The sequence below is a fragment of the Thamnophis sirtalis genome, unplaced genomic scaffold, assembly GCF_051295495.1.
Source record: "Thamnophis sirtalis isolate CommonGarterSnake01/CBP01778 unplaced genomic scaffold, rThaSir2_p1.2 scaffold_16, whole genome shotgun sequence".
In the NCBI taxonomy this organism is placed as follows: domain Eukaryota; kingdom Metazoa; phylum Chordata; class Lepidosauria; order Squamata; family Natricidae; genus Thamnophis; species Thamnophis sirtalis.
This window is the reverse complement of record NW_028261396.1, coordinates 6,296,315-6,312,514: the sequence shown is the minus strand read 5'-3', so window position 1 is coordinate 6,312,514 and position 16,200 is coordinate 6,296,315. Positions and strand designations below refer to the sequence as shown.

General features: G+C 37.6%; 1 protein-coding gene across 9 annotated transcripts in view; it reads right to left on the bottom strand.

Moving 5' to 3' along the window:
• MYT1L (myelin transcription factor 1 like) overlaps positions 1-16,200 on the bottom strand; it is a 105,601-nt gene that overhangs the window by 24,644 nt on the left and 64,757 nt on the right. For 6 of the 9 annotated variants that reach the window (XR_015695202.1, XM_087702780.1, XM_087702777.1 and 3 more), the window contains 4 exons: positions 14,815-15,054; positions 12,057-12,178; positions 11,636-11,698; positions 11,106-11,174 (listed from right to left, as the gene is read on the bottom strand). Coding sequence is in view for 8 of the 9 variants with exons in the window: in XM_087702780.1 (XP_087558906.1) it covers positions 11,106-11,174; positions 11,636-11,698; positions 12,057-12,178; positions 14,815-15,054 (494 nt within the window). In the remaining variant the exon portion in view is untranslated. The remainder of the gene's footprint in view (positions 1-11,105; positions 11,175-11,635; positions 11,699-12,056; positions 12,179-14,814; positions 15,055-16,200) is intronic. The other 3 variants (XM_087702781.1, XM_087702775.1, XM_087702776.1) reach the window with 1 other exon arrangement.

Sequence of the window (16,200 nt, the reverse complement as noted above, 5' to 3'; positions counted from 1 at the left end):
TAATACAAAAAAATTGTAACAAAGGTATAAATTAAAAAAATGCAAGGCAAGCTATAAGGTAGCTTAAAAATACTCAATGTGTAGGTAGTTCTTGATTTATGGACTGCAATTGGGACTAGATTTCTGGACGTAAATCACTATAGTCTTAAGTTGAGGAACTCATATGATTAGACCCAATTTCACATTTTTGTAGCCTTTATTAAGAGGCGGTTAAGCAAATGTCATGAATGTAATTGTGACTCCATTCTTTCGAATTGGTTATTTCGCTGGAAACCAGTAAAAAAGTGCTGCAAACGAGCAAGAAACATTGCAAATTGTATCCATACAACTACGGGAGGCTGCAACAGGTTAGAAAGGTGAACCAGGGGAAAGGGGGGGGGGCACAATATTTTACTGTGGCCAGAAGACTTTTATGGGCTATAAAGCCTTTGTTCCTCTTTCAAATGGTTGTCAGGTAACCAATTGTTGGTCAAGGATAATAATAAGAAACGGATATGTTTAAGAAAATATAAGCCATTTTACATGAAAACACTCTGCTTTGTCATCACTTACATTTTCTGTATGGATTTTACTTACAAGGTATTAAGAAACAGGAGTCATAACATATGGGGGAATCATTATTCTAAAGAAAAGTCTTCTGAAAAGATGAACGGTACATATATTTTAATAAATACACCAGTAATGTTACAAATGTAGAGAACTGTACATAGAACTATAAGAATTGCAAAAAATCCACAGAAGTTGAGTGTATTTATCTAGCTCCATAACAACCATCTAGTTTTTAAAGTTAATTTAATAGGTCTAATGCAGTGGTAGGATTCAGCCAGTTTGCACCTATTTGGGAGAACTGGTTGTTAGAACAAACCTTATTTTATTTTTTTCCACTTTACAGGGCTAATCCTGTAAGGAAGGCAGAAATGAAACATTCTGGTGTTGTTTCTAGCCTAATCTTTATTGACCTGCTTAAATAAATTGCCTCTCTGGTTAACCCTTATGACATTGTCACAACCTATCGACCTGAGTGATAGTGATAGGGTTAAATTGGCCACATGACCACTGAGCCACGTCTATCCAGCTGGTCATTAGGGAAGAGAACCGCTTGTTAAATTATTTGAATCCCATCACTGGTCTAATGTATAATTTGCGTGAAAACAATAGGTCCAGGCCTTACTATCTTAATTTAGATCTACTGCAGTTTGCTCTCTGCTACCAAAAAGTTTACATAATCTCAAGGGTTAGATTTAGCAAATGCTTCCCAATTTTTGCCCAACAATTAGAACTTTGTGAATTTTGGCTAAGAGATAGTGACTGACAGTGACAGTTACATAATCAGCTTCCATAGCATGGGTAGAGTTGAATACGGCTTTCCTTATTTCAGAGCCCAAATTAAAAACATTTTAAAATTTGAAAGAAATTTCAAAATAAAGTCCAGTGGTCATCCAAAGACAACTTAATTCAGTGCAATAGTATCTTGTTGACTATAGTTTTCTACACAATATCTCACAGTTAATGGTGTGGAATTCGGGATATAAATGGCAAAATATAATTCAGAGTATTTGTGGGAACACACAGAAATGCTTTAAACCACAATTACGTCACAGATGTGGTCAGCAGTCAAACAAGGATAGGTAAAGATGCAGCTGCATGGCCCTGATTTGCCCTCGGAATCTCAAATGTCTGAGAAACTATATTTAGATGATGAGATCATTCCTTGTACATAGGCTACAGATAGTTTTTCATCAATAGGGAGTGCTGTTATGAAGCAGCCTGCCTGTCTTCAATAAATGGCAGATCAGAACCGATCCTTTTGGAAAAGTAGGCTGGAATTCGGAGCAGTAGATTTTCTCCTTGATATAATGTCTTGCTGTCTATTATAAGTACTTTTGAAACAATTCTACAACTCATGAGGGCTTTCATAGCTGCTTCATCCCAAACTTTTCACTAAATGTAAATAATAAAATAAAAAAGGCGAAGCAGCTGTGCTATGCGTATCAAGGGATATTTTCTTTTCCAGTTTCCTCTGTAGATCTTGAGATATTTTCGTGAGGAAATAATAGAGGTTTCTGCTAGACAGCATACTGTTTATGACTGTAGTCATTGTTTATCATATTTTAATTGATTCAAATTTGTACATTTGACCTAGGGTGAACTATTGTTTACCTGATCTTAAAATCAATCAGTGCCATTGGTTTGGAAACTGGCTCTAAGACTACACAATTAAATTAGGAAGATTATCGTGATGGTACATTTTATTCAGGATAATTCTGGTAGTGGCTTACACATAAAAAGGAATATGTAATTAATAAAATAAACAGACTATAGAAGTTTTCAGTCTTTCTATTATGCTAAAGAAAGATCTGAATAATCAAATATGGTTATTCAAATATATTCGAATAATCAAATATGATGCGCTTCTAACGGTTACTCACGCCCTTGTCATCTCAAGGCTGGATTATTGTAACGCGCTCTACATGGGGATAACCTTGAAAAGCGTTCGGAGACTGCAGTTAGTTCAGAATGCGGCTGCGCGGGTGATAGTGGGTGTGCCGAGGTACACCCATGTTACACCTATCCTCCGTGAGCTGCACTGGCTACCTATTGGTCTCCGGACTCAATTCAAGGTGTAGGTTATCACCTTTAAAGCCCTACATGGCTTAGGGCCAGGATACCTTCGAGACCGCCTGCTGACACATACCTCCCAGCGACCAGTAAGATCCCATAGATTGAGCCTCCTTCGGGTGCCGTCGGCCAAACAATGTCGGCTGGCGGGCCCTCGGAGGAGAGCCTTCTCGGTGGCTGCTCCGACTCTTTGGAACCAGCTCCCCCCGGAAATCTGGACCATACCCACTCTGATGGCCTTTAGGAAAGCCGTAAAAACTTGGCTGTTCCGGCAGGCCTGGGGCTGTTGACCTCACTGTTGAGGTCCGGCCCCGACTAGAATGAATTTATGAGGGCTGACTGTTGTTTTAAATTGTATTGTTTTTATGTTTTTATATTTTCTTTGTAAGCCGACCGGAGTCCTTTGGGATTGGGCGGCATATAAAAGCTTTAAATAAATAAATAAATAAATAAATAATAAATAATAAATTTGCTCAAAGTGCTTTTACAAGTTGTAAATATAGATATTCCACTGGAACTATCAAATAGTATGTGTATAGTGTGCATTATATAAATTCTATAAAAAGAAGATATGTCATAATGTACAAAATAGAAATATGAGACTTCCAAAAGATTTGTAGTAATTAAAACCTACTTCACCATAATTATGGTTGTATTTGAGACTGCTTTTGTAATATCTGAATGTGCCATTAGAAGTAGTCCTCATTTAACAATGATAATTGGGCCTGGTAACTCTGTCACTAAGCAACCCAGTCATAAAATATAATGCCAAGTGACCATGACAACTTAGAGTGGCAGTTGCGGAAATTCCGGTTGCCCTTTCTAGGGAAACCCTGGGTGTCACAGAAAGCCACATGTGATTGGCCTTTATAACCTCCTGCTGGCTTTCCATTTGGCTCTGCTTGTTGGAAGCCAACTTGTGAAGCTCGCAAATGGCGGTCACATGACCATGGGACACTGCAACTGCAAGGAACATTTCCAAGTCCCTTCTTTCAGTGCTGTTTGGTATCTTTGACAGCCACTGAATGAAGAACACTCGTACTGTCTGACTTTGGGATATTCAGAATGTTGAATGGTTAAGAATGTATAAGATCTGGAAAGAGATTTTAGTAAGACATATTGACAGCATAGAAATACTCCCCAAATGATGTATGGCTTTTTTTAATACAATGTCTGTTTCAAACAAAGGTAATTCATTTACATGGAGCTTTTCAGTGTAATCTATATATATATATACATACAGGGTAAACACTGTAAAATTCTCACCATGGATATTTGAATATTTCACACACATTTTTTTTTAAAATTGCGAATTCACTTAAGCTATATTCTTATATTCATTTACTTTGGAATAGATCCCACTGATCTCAGTGAGATTTCTTTTAATTGGGTAATCCAGTATAAATTAAGGATATAGTGTTCTTCCTCCACTTTAATTAAAAATTGAAGTGAAGCTAATCCACCTCTGCCACATGAGAAAAAAATCAACTCTATAACAAAAGTCTACAATAAGGAAAATTCAGTCAATTAGTTGCAGGATATTTCATGTCATTTTTTTCTCTCCCCCCCCCCTCCAACATTAAACCACAATTCCACATCCATCGATCATGTTTAGTACCACATCTATGATCCTGGCCAAGAATGGGTGCACTGTTAGTCTATGGCATGGTTTCCAAATAGGTCAAAGGTTAATAGGGTTGGATAAGGGATCTATTATTATATTTACTGTTTATTTGTAGTATTATTACTTAAAATAGTACTTATTAAATTATTTTCATATAGTATTTTTTGTGGGTAGAGGAACAATCTGTAATCATGAAGGTTGATGAGCTGAAGAGTTTGGGGACCCCTGGTGAGGACCTGTGAGGCTCCAGGAAGGTTGAGAAAGTTCAAAAAGCCAAGGGTGATTGAATATCATCAACTATCATTCTAAATGGATTGCAACTATATTACACTATGCTATAATACATTTTCTAGTATTTATACATTTATTCAGGAATCAAAAAAAATATTGTTTTGCAAAAAGTTTTGGCAAGATGGTGATTTTTTTCATCCTAGATCCTACACATTTTATAATTCAAGAAATACAATATATATATATATATATATATATATATATATATATATATATATATATATATATATATATATATATATATATATATATATATATATATATATATATATATATATATATATATATATATATAGCACAGGTTCGAATCCCAGTAAGGATATGGTTAGCTGATGAGAGCTAAATAGCTTGAAATAGATCTATACTAGTCTTCCTTTATTTATTTATCAGCACAAATAAAAAACACAAATATATATATATATATATATATATATATATATATATATATATATATATATATATATATATATATATATATATATATATATATATATATATATATATATATATATATATATTTTGTATGCTTTTGAATCTATATATCAGGTTCAGATATTAAAAATTAACCTTGATGGCAGTAATGTTCTTTCAGAGACAGCAAGCTTAACTGCAAATAACTAAAATGAGATTAAAACTATCAAGTAGAGCAGTAAAGAATTACAGGTGAAACTCGAAAAATTAGAATATTGTGCAAAAGTTCATATATTTGAGTAATACAACTTAAAAGGTGAATCTAAGATATGAGATAGACTCATTACATGCAAAGCAATATAGTTCAAGTCATGATTTGTCATAATTGTGATGATTATGGTGTACAGCTCATGAAAACCCCAAATCCACAAATTTAAATTAGAATATTATATGCAATCAATAAAACAAGGATTGCACATAGAACAATATCGGACCTCTGAAAAGTATAAGCATGCATATGTACTCAGTACTTGGTTTGCAGCAATTACTGCCTCAATGCGGCGTGGCATGGAAGCTATCAGCCTGTGGCATTGCTGAGGTGTTATGGAAGACCAGGATGCTTCCATAGCAGCCTTCAGCTCTTCTGCATTGTTTGGTCTCATGTCGCTCATCTTTCTCTTGGCAATGCCCCATAGATTCTCTATGGGGTTCAAGTCAGGCGAGTTTGCTGACCAATCAAGCACAATAATCCCACAGTCACTGAACCAGGTTTTGGTGCTTATGGCAGTGTGGGCAGGTGCCAAGACCTGCTGGAAAATGAAGTCAGCATCCCCATAACGCTCATCTGCGGAAGGAAGCATGAAGTGCTCCAAAATTTCCTGGTAGATGGCTGCGTTGACCCTGGTCTTAATGAAGCACAGTGGACCAACACCAGCACATGACATGGCTCCCCAAAGCAACACAGACTGTGGAAACTTCACACTGGACTTCAAGCATCTTGCAGTGTGTGCCTCTCCATTCTTCCTCCATACTCTGGGTCCTTGGTTTCCAAATGAGACGCAAAAGTTGCTCTCATCAGAAAAGAGGACTTTGGATCACTGAGCAACAGATCAAGTCTGTTCTTCTTTAGCCCAGGTAAGACGCTTCTGACGTTGTTTGTTATTCAAGAGTGGCTTGACAAAAGTAATACGACATTTGAAGCCCATGTCCAGGATCCGTCTGTGTGTGGTGGCTCTTGATGCACTGACTCCAGCCTCAGTCCACTCCTTGTGAAAGTCCCCAACACTTTTGAATGGCCTTTTCCTGACAATCCTCTCCAGGCTGCGATCATCCCTGCTGCTTGTGCACCTTTTTCTTCCACACTTTTCCCTTCCACATAACTTTCTAATTATGTGCTTTGATACAGCACTTTGGGAACATCCAACTTCTTTTACAATTACCTTTTGAGGCTTTCCCTCCTTATGGAGGATGTCAATGATGGTTTTCTGCACAACTGTCAGGTCAGCAGTCCTTCCCATGATTGTGACTCCTACTGAACCAGGCTGAGAGACCATTTAAAGGCTCAGGAACCCTTTCCAGGTGTTATGGCTTAATTAGCTGATTAGAGTGGGACACTTTGAGCCTAGAATATTGCACCTTTTCACAATATTCTAATTTTCTGAGATTGTGGATTTGGGGTTTCCATGATTTATAAGCCATAAGCATCACAATTATGACAAATCACGGCTTGAACTATCTTGGTTTGCATTGTAATGAGTCTATCTCATATATTAGTTTCACCTTTTAAGTTGCATTACTGGAATAAATGAACTTTTGCATGATATTCTAATTTTTGGAGTTTCACCTGTATATACTTGGAAACACATCAAAACTGCCTTTGAAACTTCCAAAACTTCCAAGTTTTGGATGTAAATACAAACATGAAAATTATGATGTGGGTGGGAGAATCTCATTCCAAAGAACAGGCACAATAACAGAAAAAACTTCCTGGAACCTCACAGATTCCTTTTACCTAAAGGTCTTGTAAAGCAATCATTCTACTGGCAGAAACCATCGGAGTTTTTTGGGAAAGGGAAGGGAAAGGCAAAAAGAAAAAAAAAATCCATATAGCAATATAGCAGTAGACTTATATACCGCTTCATAGGCCTTTCAGGCCTCTCTAAGCGGTTTACAGAGAGTCAGCATATTGCCCCCAACAATCTGGGTCCTCATTTTACCCACCTCGGAAGGATGGAAGGCTGAGTCAACCCTGAGCCGGTGAGATTTGAACCGCTGACCTGCTGATCTAGCAGTAGCCTGCAGTGCTGCATTTAACCACTGCGCCACCTTGGCTCAATAAAAGCTCATATGTTCACTTGGAAATAGAAAAACAATATTCTCCACATTGTTCTTGTGGTAAGTTCTATTTTAAAAAAAGCTCAAATACTTCCACCCATTTTTATAAATTAATAGAAATGTGTCACCTTTGTATGTTGAAGAAAGAAAGGACACAATTAGTTGTAGGAAGCAAAAATAGACAGAAAGATATTTTGCTATTATAACTAGCAAGCAAGTGCTATGTGGCGGACAAGTAGGAGAATTTTAGAAAGGATTAAATAATATTATTGTTTCTGCTTCAACTAGCACTTCCAAAAATGGCTGGCTTTTATTCTCAGATATCTATAAACCTAAAACCTCTCCTAATGTTTCTGGTAAACTGATGGGTGTTCCATGCAAAATAACCAATGTTAAGCTTTCTATTTTTAAAGCTTTTCTGGAGTAACCATCAGTTTCAAAAATGAGCTGTCATTCATCTTACTGTGAATCTCCTGGAAATAAACAACCCAAATCTATTATGAATAGGAGCCATATCAAAATTATTTTATATATCTACATTTTTCATTGTAAGTATAAAGCATTGTCCAGGGATACCGAAATATTCTCATTTACTATATGATTTTTCCACAAGGTTCTCTAAAGACTAGACTATGCTGTTGAAACCATAATTCTAAAATCTTCATTAGAAATTTCTCTCCTGCTTATTTATATTGCTACAGGAAATGCAAATGAAGTTTTTGGGTAGACAGTTGCATTCTATCCTTTCTGTTTTATATATACTTGATTGTAGTGACTATTCTGATTTGAAACGTCATAATCCTGTTGAGTCATCTGACTAAGCAACTTGGTGATTTATGAGTATGAATGAACAAGTATTTGCCCTTGTATTTAGCTTGCACATCTAGGAAATATAAGCAAATAGCAGCAGGAAAGGTAAATGTAATTCCACTTGGGATTATGGGCTTTGTAGGTAGACACTATGGCTATCTACATTTCCTTCTATGTTGGTTTTCTGAGGTAGGAGAGGCAATATGAGAATTCTCCAAAAGCCATGGAGAAATAAAAATGAGACAAGAGAAATGAAGGAAGTGCCTTGGGATGCAGCAAGAAAAAATCATTTGGCTCCACATGGGAATAGGACGTCAATTTGCTGTTGATGTGTGGAATGATTGGTATGGAGGTTCAGTGCTATGTAAGCCAAGGCAAGTCACCTTGCTCCAATTTCACAATTTATGAATAGAAATAAAAACAAAATGCAATTTTCTAGTATTAAATTAATAGTGCTTCTGAACTGCTTTGCTTAAAATCAAGCAAACCTTATTTTATTTTTGTTTGTTAATAAAGAGCAATGTTTGCTAGTGAAGAGTTCATTTAGAAAGAACGAGTTACTTAAAACGCTGCATTCAATTTCATAAGCAAGCATTGCAACTGAATTTCCCCTCCGTGGATCCCCATATGCTCCAAATAATTCCTTAAACTTCAGAGAAGACCTGGAAGTTAAAGAATTGAGTTCAGGAAGCAAAGGGGATCAGTTTTATTTTTCATTCTTATTTATTAGAGTGCCTGGTAGCTCAGTCTGGCAAGATAAATCAGAATGTAAAAGCACAACCCTATGCTGCCTTGATTTCAGACTATCTAGGCCAACTTTTTTGAACTATAGCAGCCCTTGTTTCCCTGCATATTTTTATTTGCAAACCAATTCAGTTTCTACTTTCAGTCTGGAGTCTAGATTAAACAAAAAATGTCACACTCATTAGTGGAGTGCCTGAAATGAGATTACATGGCATTCGACAAAGTAGACCACAACCTACTTCTTGTTAAGCTAGAAAAAAGTGGGATAAATGGCACCACCACCAGATGAATCCGTAACTGGCTGACAAACCATATTCAATGAGTAGCCCTTAATGGGCCTAGGTCTGCATGGAAGGAAGGAAGCAGTGGGGCACCACAAGGTTCTTTCTTAGGCCCAATACTCTTCAATATCTTCTTAAATGACTTGAAAGAGGGAATAGAAGGGTAACTTACAAAATTTGCAAATGCTACTAAGCTGGCAGGAATAGCTAACAGATAATAGGCTCAAGATCCAGATGGATCTTGACAGACTTGAACACTGGGTCCTATCTAACAAAAAGAAATTCAATGTAGAGAAAAGTAAAGTCTTACACTTAGGCAAGAAAAATCAAAAGTACACAAATAGACTGTGTGAAACCAGGCTTAATACTAATAACTGTGAGAGGGATCTTGGAGTCTTAGTGGACAATCAGTTAAATATGATCTAGTAGTGTGCAGCGGAAGCCAAAAAACCCAACACAATCCTAAATTGCATTAACAGAGAGATATAATCAAGATCGGGCGAGGTACTAATACCACTCTATAAAACCTTAGTAAGACCACACCTAGAGTACTGTATCTAGTTTTGGTCACCACACTGTAAAAAAGATGTTGAGACTCTAGAAAAAGTGCAGAGAAGAGCAACTAGGATGATTAGGGGACTGGAGACTAAAACATGTGAAGAACGGTTACAGAAACTTGTCATGGTTAGTCTAGCGAAGAGAAGGACCAGGGGAGACATGATAGCAGTGTTCCAATATTTGAGGTGCTGCTACAGAGGGGGGGGGGGGTGTCAAGCTATTTTCCAAGGCACTTGAAGGTCAGACGAGGAATAATGGATGGAAACTAATCAAGGAGAGATTCAACCTAGAAATAAGGAGAAATTTTCTGACAGTGAGAACAATCAACTAATGGAACAGAAGTTGCCTTCGGAAGTTGTGGGAGCTTCATCACTGGAGGCTTTCATGAAGAGATTGGACTGTCATTTGTCAGAAATAGTGCAGAGTCTCCTGCTTGTGCAAGGGGTTGGATTAGATGACCTACAAGGTCCCTTCCAACTCTGTTAATCTAATGTACATTTTTGGAATCTAACTATTCCTTTTGTAGTTTTTTTTTTCTTTACCAGTGCCTGGTAGCTATCAATGGTAGTTTTATACTTATTCTACAATCTATTTAATTATTTCTAATATTGTATTGTATTAATACTATTTAATCCTGTTTTCTTTTCGTGTTTGCAATAATGTCATTTACTAGGTCCCCCATCTTTCACAAGTCATAGAGCCATATTTGATGTCTGCTTGAGGCAGCACAATTCAAGGCACAATCATACTATCAGAAACCACAATGCTTCTATCATTCCAGTTCTTCCTACAAATTATAGAGGATGCCGAAGTTTATTTTTGGATCATAAAGGGATATTTCCATTCCATCTTATGTAAGTCAACAAAACCCCTCAGATTATTCCATTGCTCAGTTTTTATGTCTTTATTTTTTTTAACTTATTTCTAAAATTTGAACTTCATTCAAAGATCCAGATTTTTTGTACTTAATTTTAGACATTTATAATAAAACATCTACCCAAGCTAGCATTATAGCATGATGTTATAATTTCAAATGTCATTTTGTAACTATAACAATTAACAAGTGGGGGGGGGAAATCATGCTATGATTCAAAATTTGTCACAGTTGAAGATTTCTTTGGTTAACTTTCTTCATTTCACTTGAAAATCCTATAATGGACCAGCTACTGTTTATCTGTGTTGATGATTTATTACAAGCTTAAGAAATTCTCAATGGGTTTGGTTCAACAAAGTGGGACTCATAAACCCTGAATCCTAGTTAGTAGTTTTATCACTTCATTTGAAAGATTGCAAAATACCCAGGAATCTTTATCTATCTTATCTTTGCTGTGAGTTGCTGTTGAATGGTGCCCTTTTATAAACTAGAGTCTTCTGTCGGTAAATACTAAGGTTTTTTTGTTTTTTTTAAAGGAATGGCTTTCGTCATATCTTACTTGAGTTCCTGGGAGCTTGTGGCCAGCATACTTCGAATACTTTTATCAGCCAGCGGGCAGCCAGACAGACTGTAAAACAGGTCAGGACAGTCAAGTAAGTTGATATTCGTCTAAGCCAAGTTTTTCCAAACAAACACAATGCTTAAAAATCAAATTAAAAAATTATAATGCAGAAAAGCGATGAAGCGGGCAAGTGCTGCAATATTACATTTTGTAATATAAGTTAACCCTCTGAATATGTTTAACTATAAAATGTGTAGAATTTTTGTTAAAAGGACAAGCTATAAAAAAAAGTATTAGTGATCCATGGGTTAACTATTTGAAAGACTTAAAAATTTCAAAATTGTAGTTGTTTTAAAAGAACAAGACGTTTATACAACACACAAATTAGCATGCTATTTAAGTTCAACACGTATTACTCAAAGGGTTAACACGTAGTTCAACATTTTTACTTTGACAGCATTGTTGAGGTAAGCTGAAAACAATAAATTGAAAAGACAGAATCCACCATGAAAAAAATGAAGTCACACCTTCTATGAGAGGCGTAATTACCAGTCACATGACCACTCCCATCACACCCTGGTGTTGGACATCTGCCACCAAACAAAAACAAAACAAAAACAGCCAAAATAGTAAGTATGTTTAAAAAAACTTTGAAAAGTTTCATTGTTTCCAGTTTAGCTGCAATGTCTGCGAGGGGGGTGGGGGGGGGATTTAAGCATCCTATCAGAAAAGCTGCAAAATGAAATGGCGTTTCAGTACAATATAGCATCGTTAGGGACAAGCAGCTTCATCACTTAAACTTAACTGACGCCTGAAACATTTATATGCTGCAAATGCTGCATGCTCATACTGCAAGGCGTATATGCACTTGTTTATTCAGATAAGACAACGAGAGAGAGGTAAGGTTAAGAAGGAGTAAAAAATAATTTCACCTCACATTATGCTTACGTTATTAAATCCTTTTTATTCTCTTTGCATTGAGGATATTTGGGTTTAGGGCTTGGAATGGTGACTTCCCCGGGATATCTTCTTTCTTCTAATGCCTCTTGGAAAGGATCTAAATCTTCTGGCTGTAATGAAGGGTAAGAAACAAACCATATTTAAATGAAATGCTATTGTGTTTACCGCTAAAACTTCCATTGAAGTCAAGGACCTTTTCCTATTTATTCCTCTGGAGAGAAAAAGTCCACAAATCACTGCTTTGAAATGTTTACAGTGCAGGTAGCACCCTATGTTGTATTGAAACCAGGGGTCTGCATGAACCAACATTCTGTATAATCATCATGGGGTTTTATTCAATACATATTTAATTAAGGTAAGCGCTGTTCCAAATTCATACCTCTTGTTAAGAGTACTTACTCTTATAATATTGTGCACAATATAGAACAATGTGTATTATATTGGAAGCTTCTATGTTGAGAGAAAACAACTGTCACAAGGTCGGCGTTCATGATTAAAGCAAACCTAGAACTCCCAGTCTCCCATTTTCTAGCCTGGTGTCTTAATCACTTGACCATTTAAACCAGAGGTAGTCAACCTTTTTATACCTACCGCCCACTTTTGTATCTCTGTTAGTAGTAAAATTTTCTAACCGCCCACCGGTTCCACAGTGATGCTGATTTATAAAGTAGGGAAGTAACTTTACTTTATAAAATTTATAAAGCAGAGTTACAGCGAACCCCTCCCGCCCGCCATGAAAGCTGGAACGCCCACTAGTGGGTGGTAGGGACCAGGTTGACTACCACTGATTTAAACACTAGCAATAGCAATAGCAATAGCAGTTAGACTTCTATACCGCTTCATAGGGCTTTCAGCCCTCTCTAAGCAGTTTACAGAGTCAGCATATCGCCCCCCACAGTCTGGGTCCTCATTTTACCCACCTGGGAAGGATGGAAGGCTGAGTCAACCTTGAGCCTGGTGGGATTAGAACCGCTGAACTGCAGATAACAGTCAGCTGAAGTGGCCTGCAGTACTGCACCCTAACCACTGCGCCACCTCGGCTCTGCACTAGACAAAGTCTGCCTGCAGGGGAGGAAAGTTAAAGTCTCCCGGCCATCAAAGGTCCGGAAGACCAACTACGCTAGCTCAGCTGGTTGGTACAAGAACAGACTCTCCAGCTTATTTCTACAGCCCAACCAAACATACAGGCATTCACACCCCACTATCAGAAGAACGAAGCCTCTGCCTCTGACAGTCCCTGTCATTGGCATCAAGGTTGCTAAAGGACCTAAAACCTAGGTGGGGAGATTTCTGAGTGGAGGACCTTAACACCTCCTCTCAGGCAACTTTCAGGACAGGCAATTCTCGACCTGCGACTATAACTGAGACCAAAATTTATGTGGCTTGCTAAGAAAGACAGTTGTTAAGTGAGTTTTTATGACATTTCTTGCCACAGTTGTTAAGTGAATCGCTGCAATTATTAACCTGGTTGTTAAGTGAATTTGACTTCCCCATTGACTTTGCTCGTCAGAAGGTCGCAAAAGGCAATCACCTGACCCTGGGACGCGGTAACCAATAGATATGAGGTCGTTGCCAAGTGTCTGAATTTTGATCATGTGACATAGGGATGCTGCAACGGCTGCAAGTATGAAAAATGGTCAAAACTCATTTTTTTCAATGCCACTATAACTTTGAAGGGTCACTAAATAAATTGTTGTAAGTCAAGAACTACTTGTAAAGTTTTAGTCTGCTGCCTTGCCCCATCCAACACCAAATGCTGAGGAAGAGGGTCTTGTGGCAAACAGATCTAGCATTAAACACCAGCATCTTGAGGCCAAAGACATGAGCAAACTAGTTACCTATAACAGTAATAGGAGGAAATACCCATATCTCAATTTTTTTCCTACTGATAGTGTAAAGGTAAACTGTAGCACTTAACAAGGCACTTTTTCTCTCTTTACTATTTTTCAGTTTTGTAGTTATTGCAGCAGAAAGAACAAAGTGTTAATGTAATTCTAGTTTTTTCTTCCTTTGTTCATATATAACAGATTTCCCCAATATAAGAGTAGAGAAAATATGCGCTTCTATTTCACTAAATAATTCTTCCATCAAATGTCCTTATATTCAATGGGCTACCACTGAATTGTGACGTTATTAGATAAATGAAAGTGCCAATTCTGAAAAAGGTTTAAGTAAATTGTACCCTGACCAACTGCATCCCTACAGTAAATACATAATGAACTCCTTTAATCAATATTTTTAAAAAAATGATAAACAGTAGAGCAGTGTTTCTCAACCTTGGCCACTTGAAGATGTCCGGACTTCAACTCCCAGAATTCCCCAGCCAGCATTCGCTGGCTGGGGAATTCTGGGAGTTGAAGTCCGGACATCTTCAAGTGGCCAAGGTTGAGAAACACTGCAGTAGAGTATCTTTGGGGAAGCTACTGGCGCCAATGCATTCCCCCTGGTTAGTGTTCAGAAATATAAGAGCTTGAAAACAACGCCAGGGAAAAGGAAGGGAAAATAAGGTGGTGCTACAACAGGGGGAAGGGATGGTAAACAAAGCAACCCAAACTGTATATTATAACCTATTAAATGAAATAATAAATGTGTAAGAATGATAAATGCTAAAACACTTGTAACCAAACGACATGCTGTATGTGATGATGGTTTTTTTTTCTGTTTTTCTTTTTCCTTTTCATTGTTGTGTGTATGTGTTGTCTATGTAATAAAAATAATTTAAAAAAAAAAAATTTAATAGACCCACGTTAATTTCCTTGGAGTCATCTTCGTCTATGGCGTCAGGCTTCATTTTTGTGTAGTCCACAGGCAAATCCCAGCAGTCGCTCTCGTTCAGCTGGTAACACCTGTTGTTCATCACAGCCTGTTGTTGCGGTGACATCGGTTCCAGCGGCGTCAAAATGGTACAGCAGCCCTCGCGCTGCTGCCGCTGCTTGTTTAAACTCAAGTCCAACGTCCCGTTTTCATCCACCTCCATGTCAGGATTCTGGGTAAAAAAAGACACACAGACACACTGAGACCAAAATGTATGTGGCTTGCTAAGCAAGACAGTTGATTAAGGCAGACCTAGAACTCCCAGTCTCCCATTTTCTAGCCTGGTGTCTTAATCACTCGACCATTTAAACACTAGACCAAGTCTGCCTGCAGGGGAGGAAAGTTAAAGTCTCTCACACACACACACACACACAACATATACACCAAAGAAGACAATTCAGCTCATCACTATCACGGTTTCTTTGAAAAATGTTTCCCTGGGACTAATGATTTCCCCATTTCAATTTGCTCAGTCCTTTGTGTTAACATCTACATCATTCTGGATTGACTTCTTAAAGGGAAGCGCAGAGAAAGAGTCCCTGAAATGTATCATTTTTAAAGGTCAGGAAGAACAGAAAACCCTCCGCAGAGTCAAAATTATAGCAGAGGGAAAGAAGAAGAAAGTTTTCCAAATCTTTGATTGCAAATGGCACCAAACTGAGCAGCAAAAGGCACCGGGATGGATGGAGCTGTGCAATGCACAAAGTTGTTCAGCGTTTGTGTGTACGTGTGTGTGTGGGGGGACGGACGGACCCTGATCCTTTCATTCCCCATAGCGACAGAGGCACAGGAGAAAGGGGGGGGGGGGCATTTCCCTTCTGCCTTTCCCTCTCGCTAAATACTTTTAAAGAAAAGGTTGGAGTTTCAAAATGGATGTAAAAAAAGAGGTTTTTCCCTTTTCAATATAAATGATGATAGTCTATAACAGTGTTTCTCAACCTGGGTGGCTATGCTGGCTGGGGGATTCTGGGAGTTGAAGTCCACAGGACTTAAAGTCACCCAGGTTGAGAAACACACTGGTCTATAAAGATTAATAGGAGTGAACAGAATTATGTTATTTATCCCAGCAGGACGAAAAGCAGGGACGCTTAAACTGATTGCTTTATTCAAAGAAAAGAACATATTTTAGTTTCCATGCGGAAAACACTTTTAAATTTCCTCCTTGCAGTGGAAAAAAAACGAAATTGTGATTTTGGTTTTCCTGATTAGATAGTTTGCTGTTATACAATTGGGTAGTATATATTATTGTGTAAAAGTAAAAAAGTCGAGGTTGTAATGTTATTTACCTTCTACTGTGCTAAAAAAGAGTCAGAAGTCA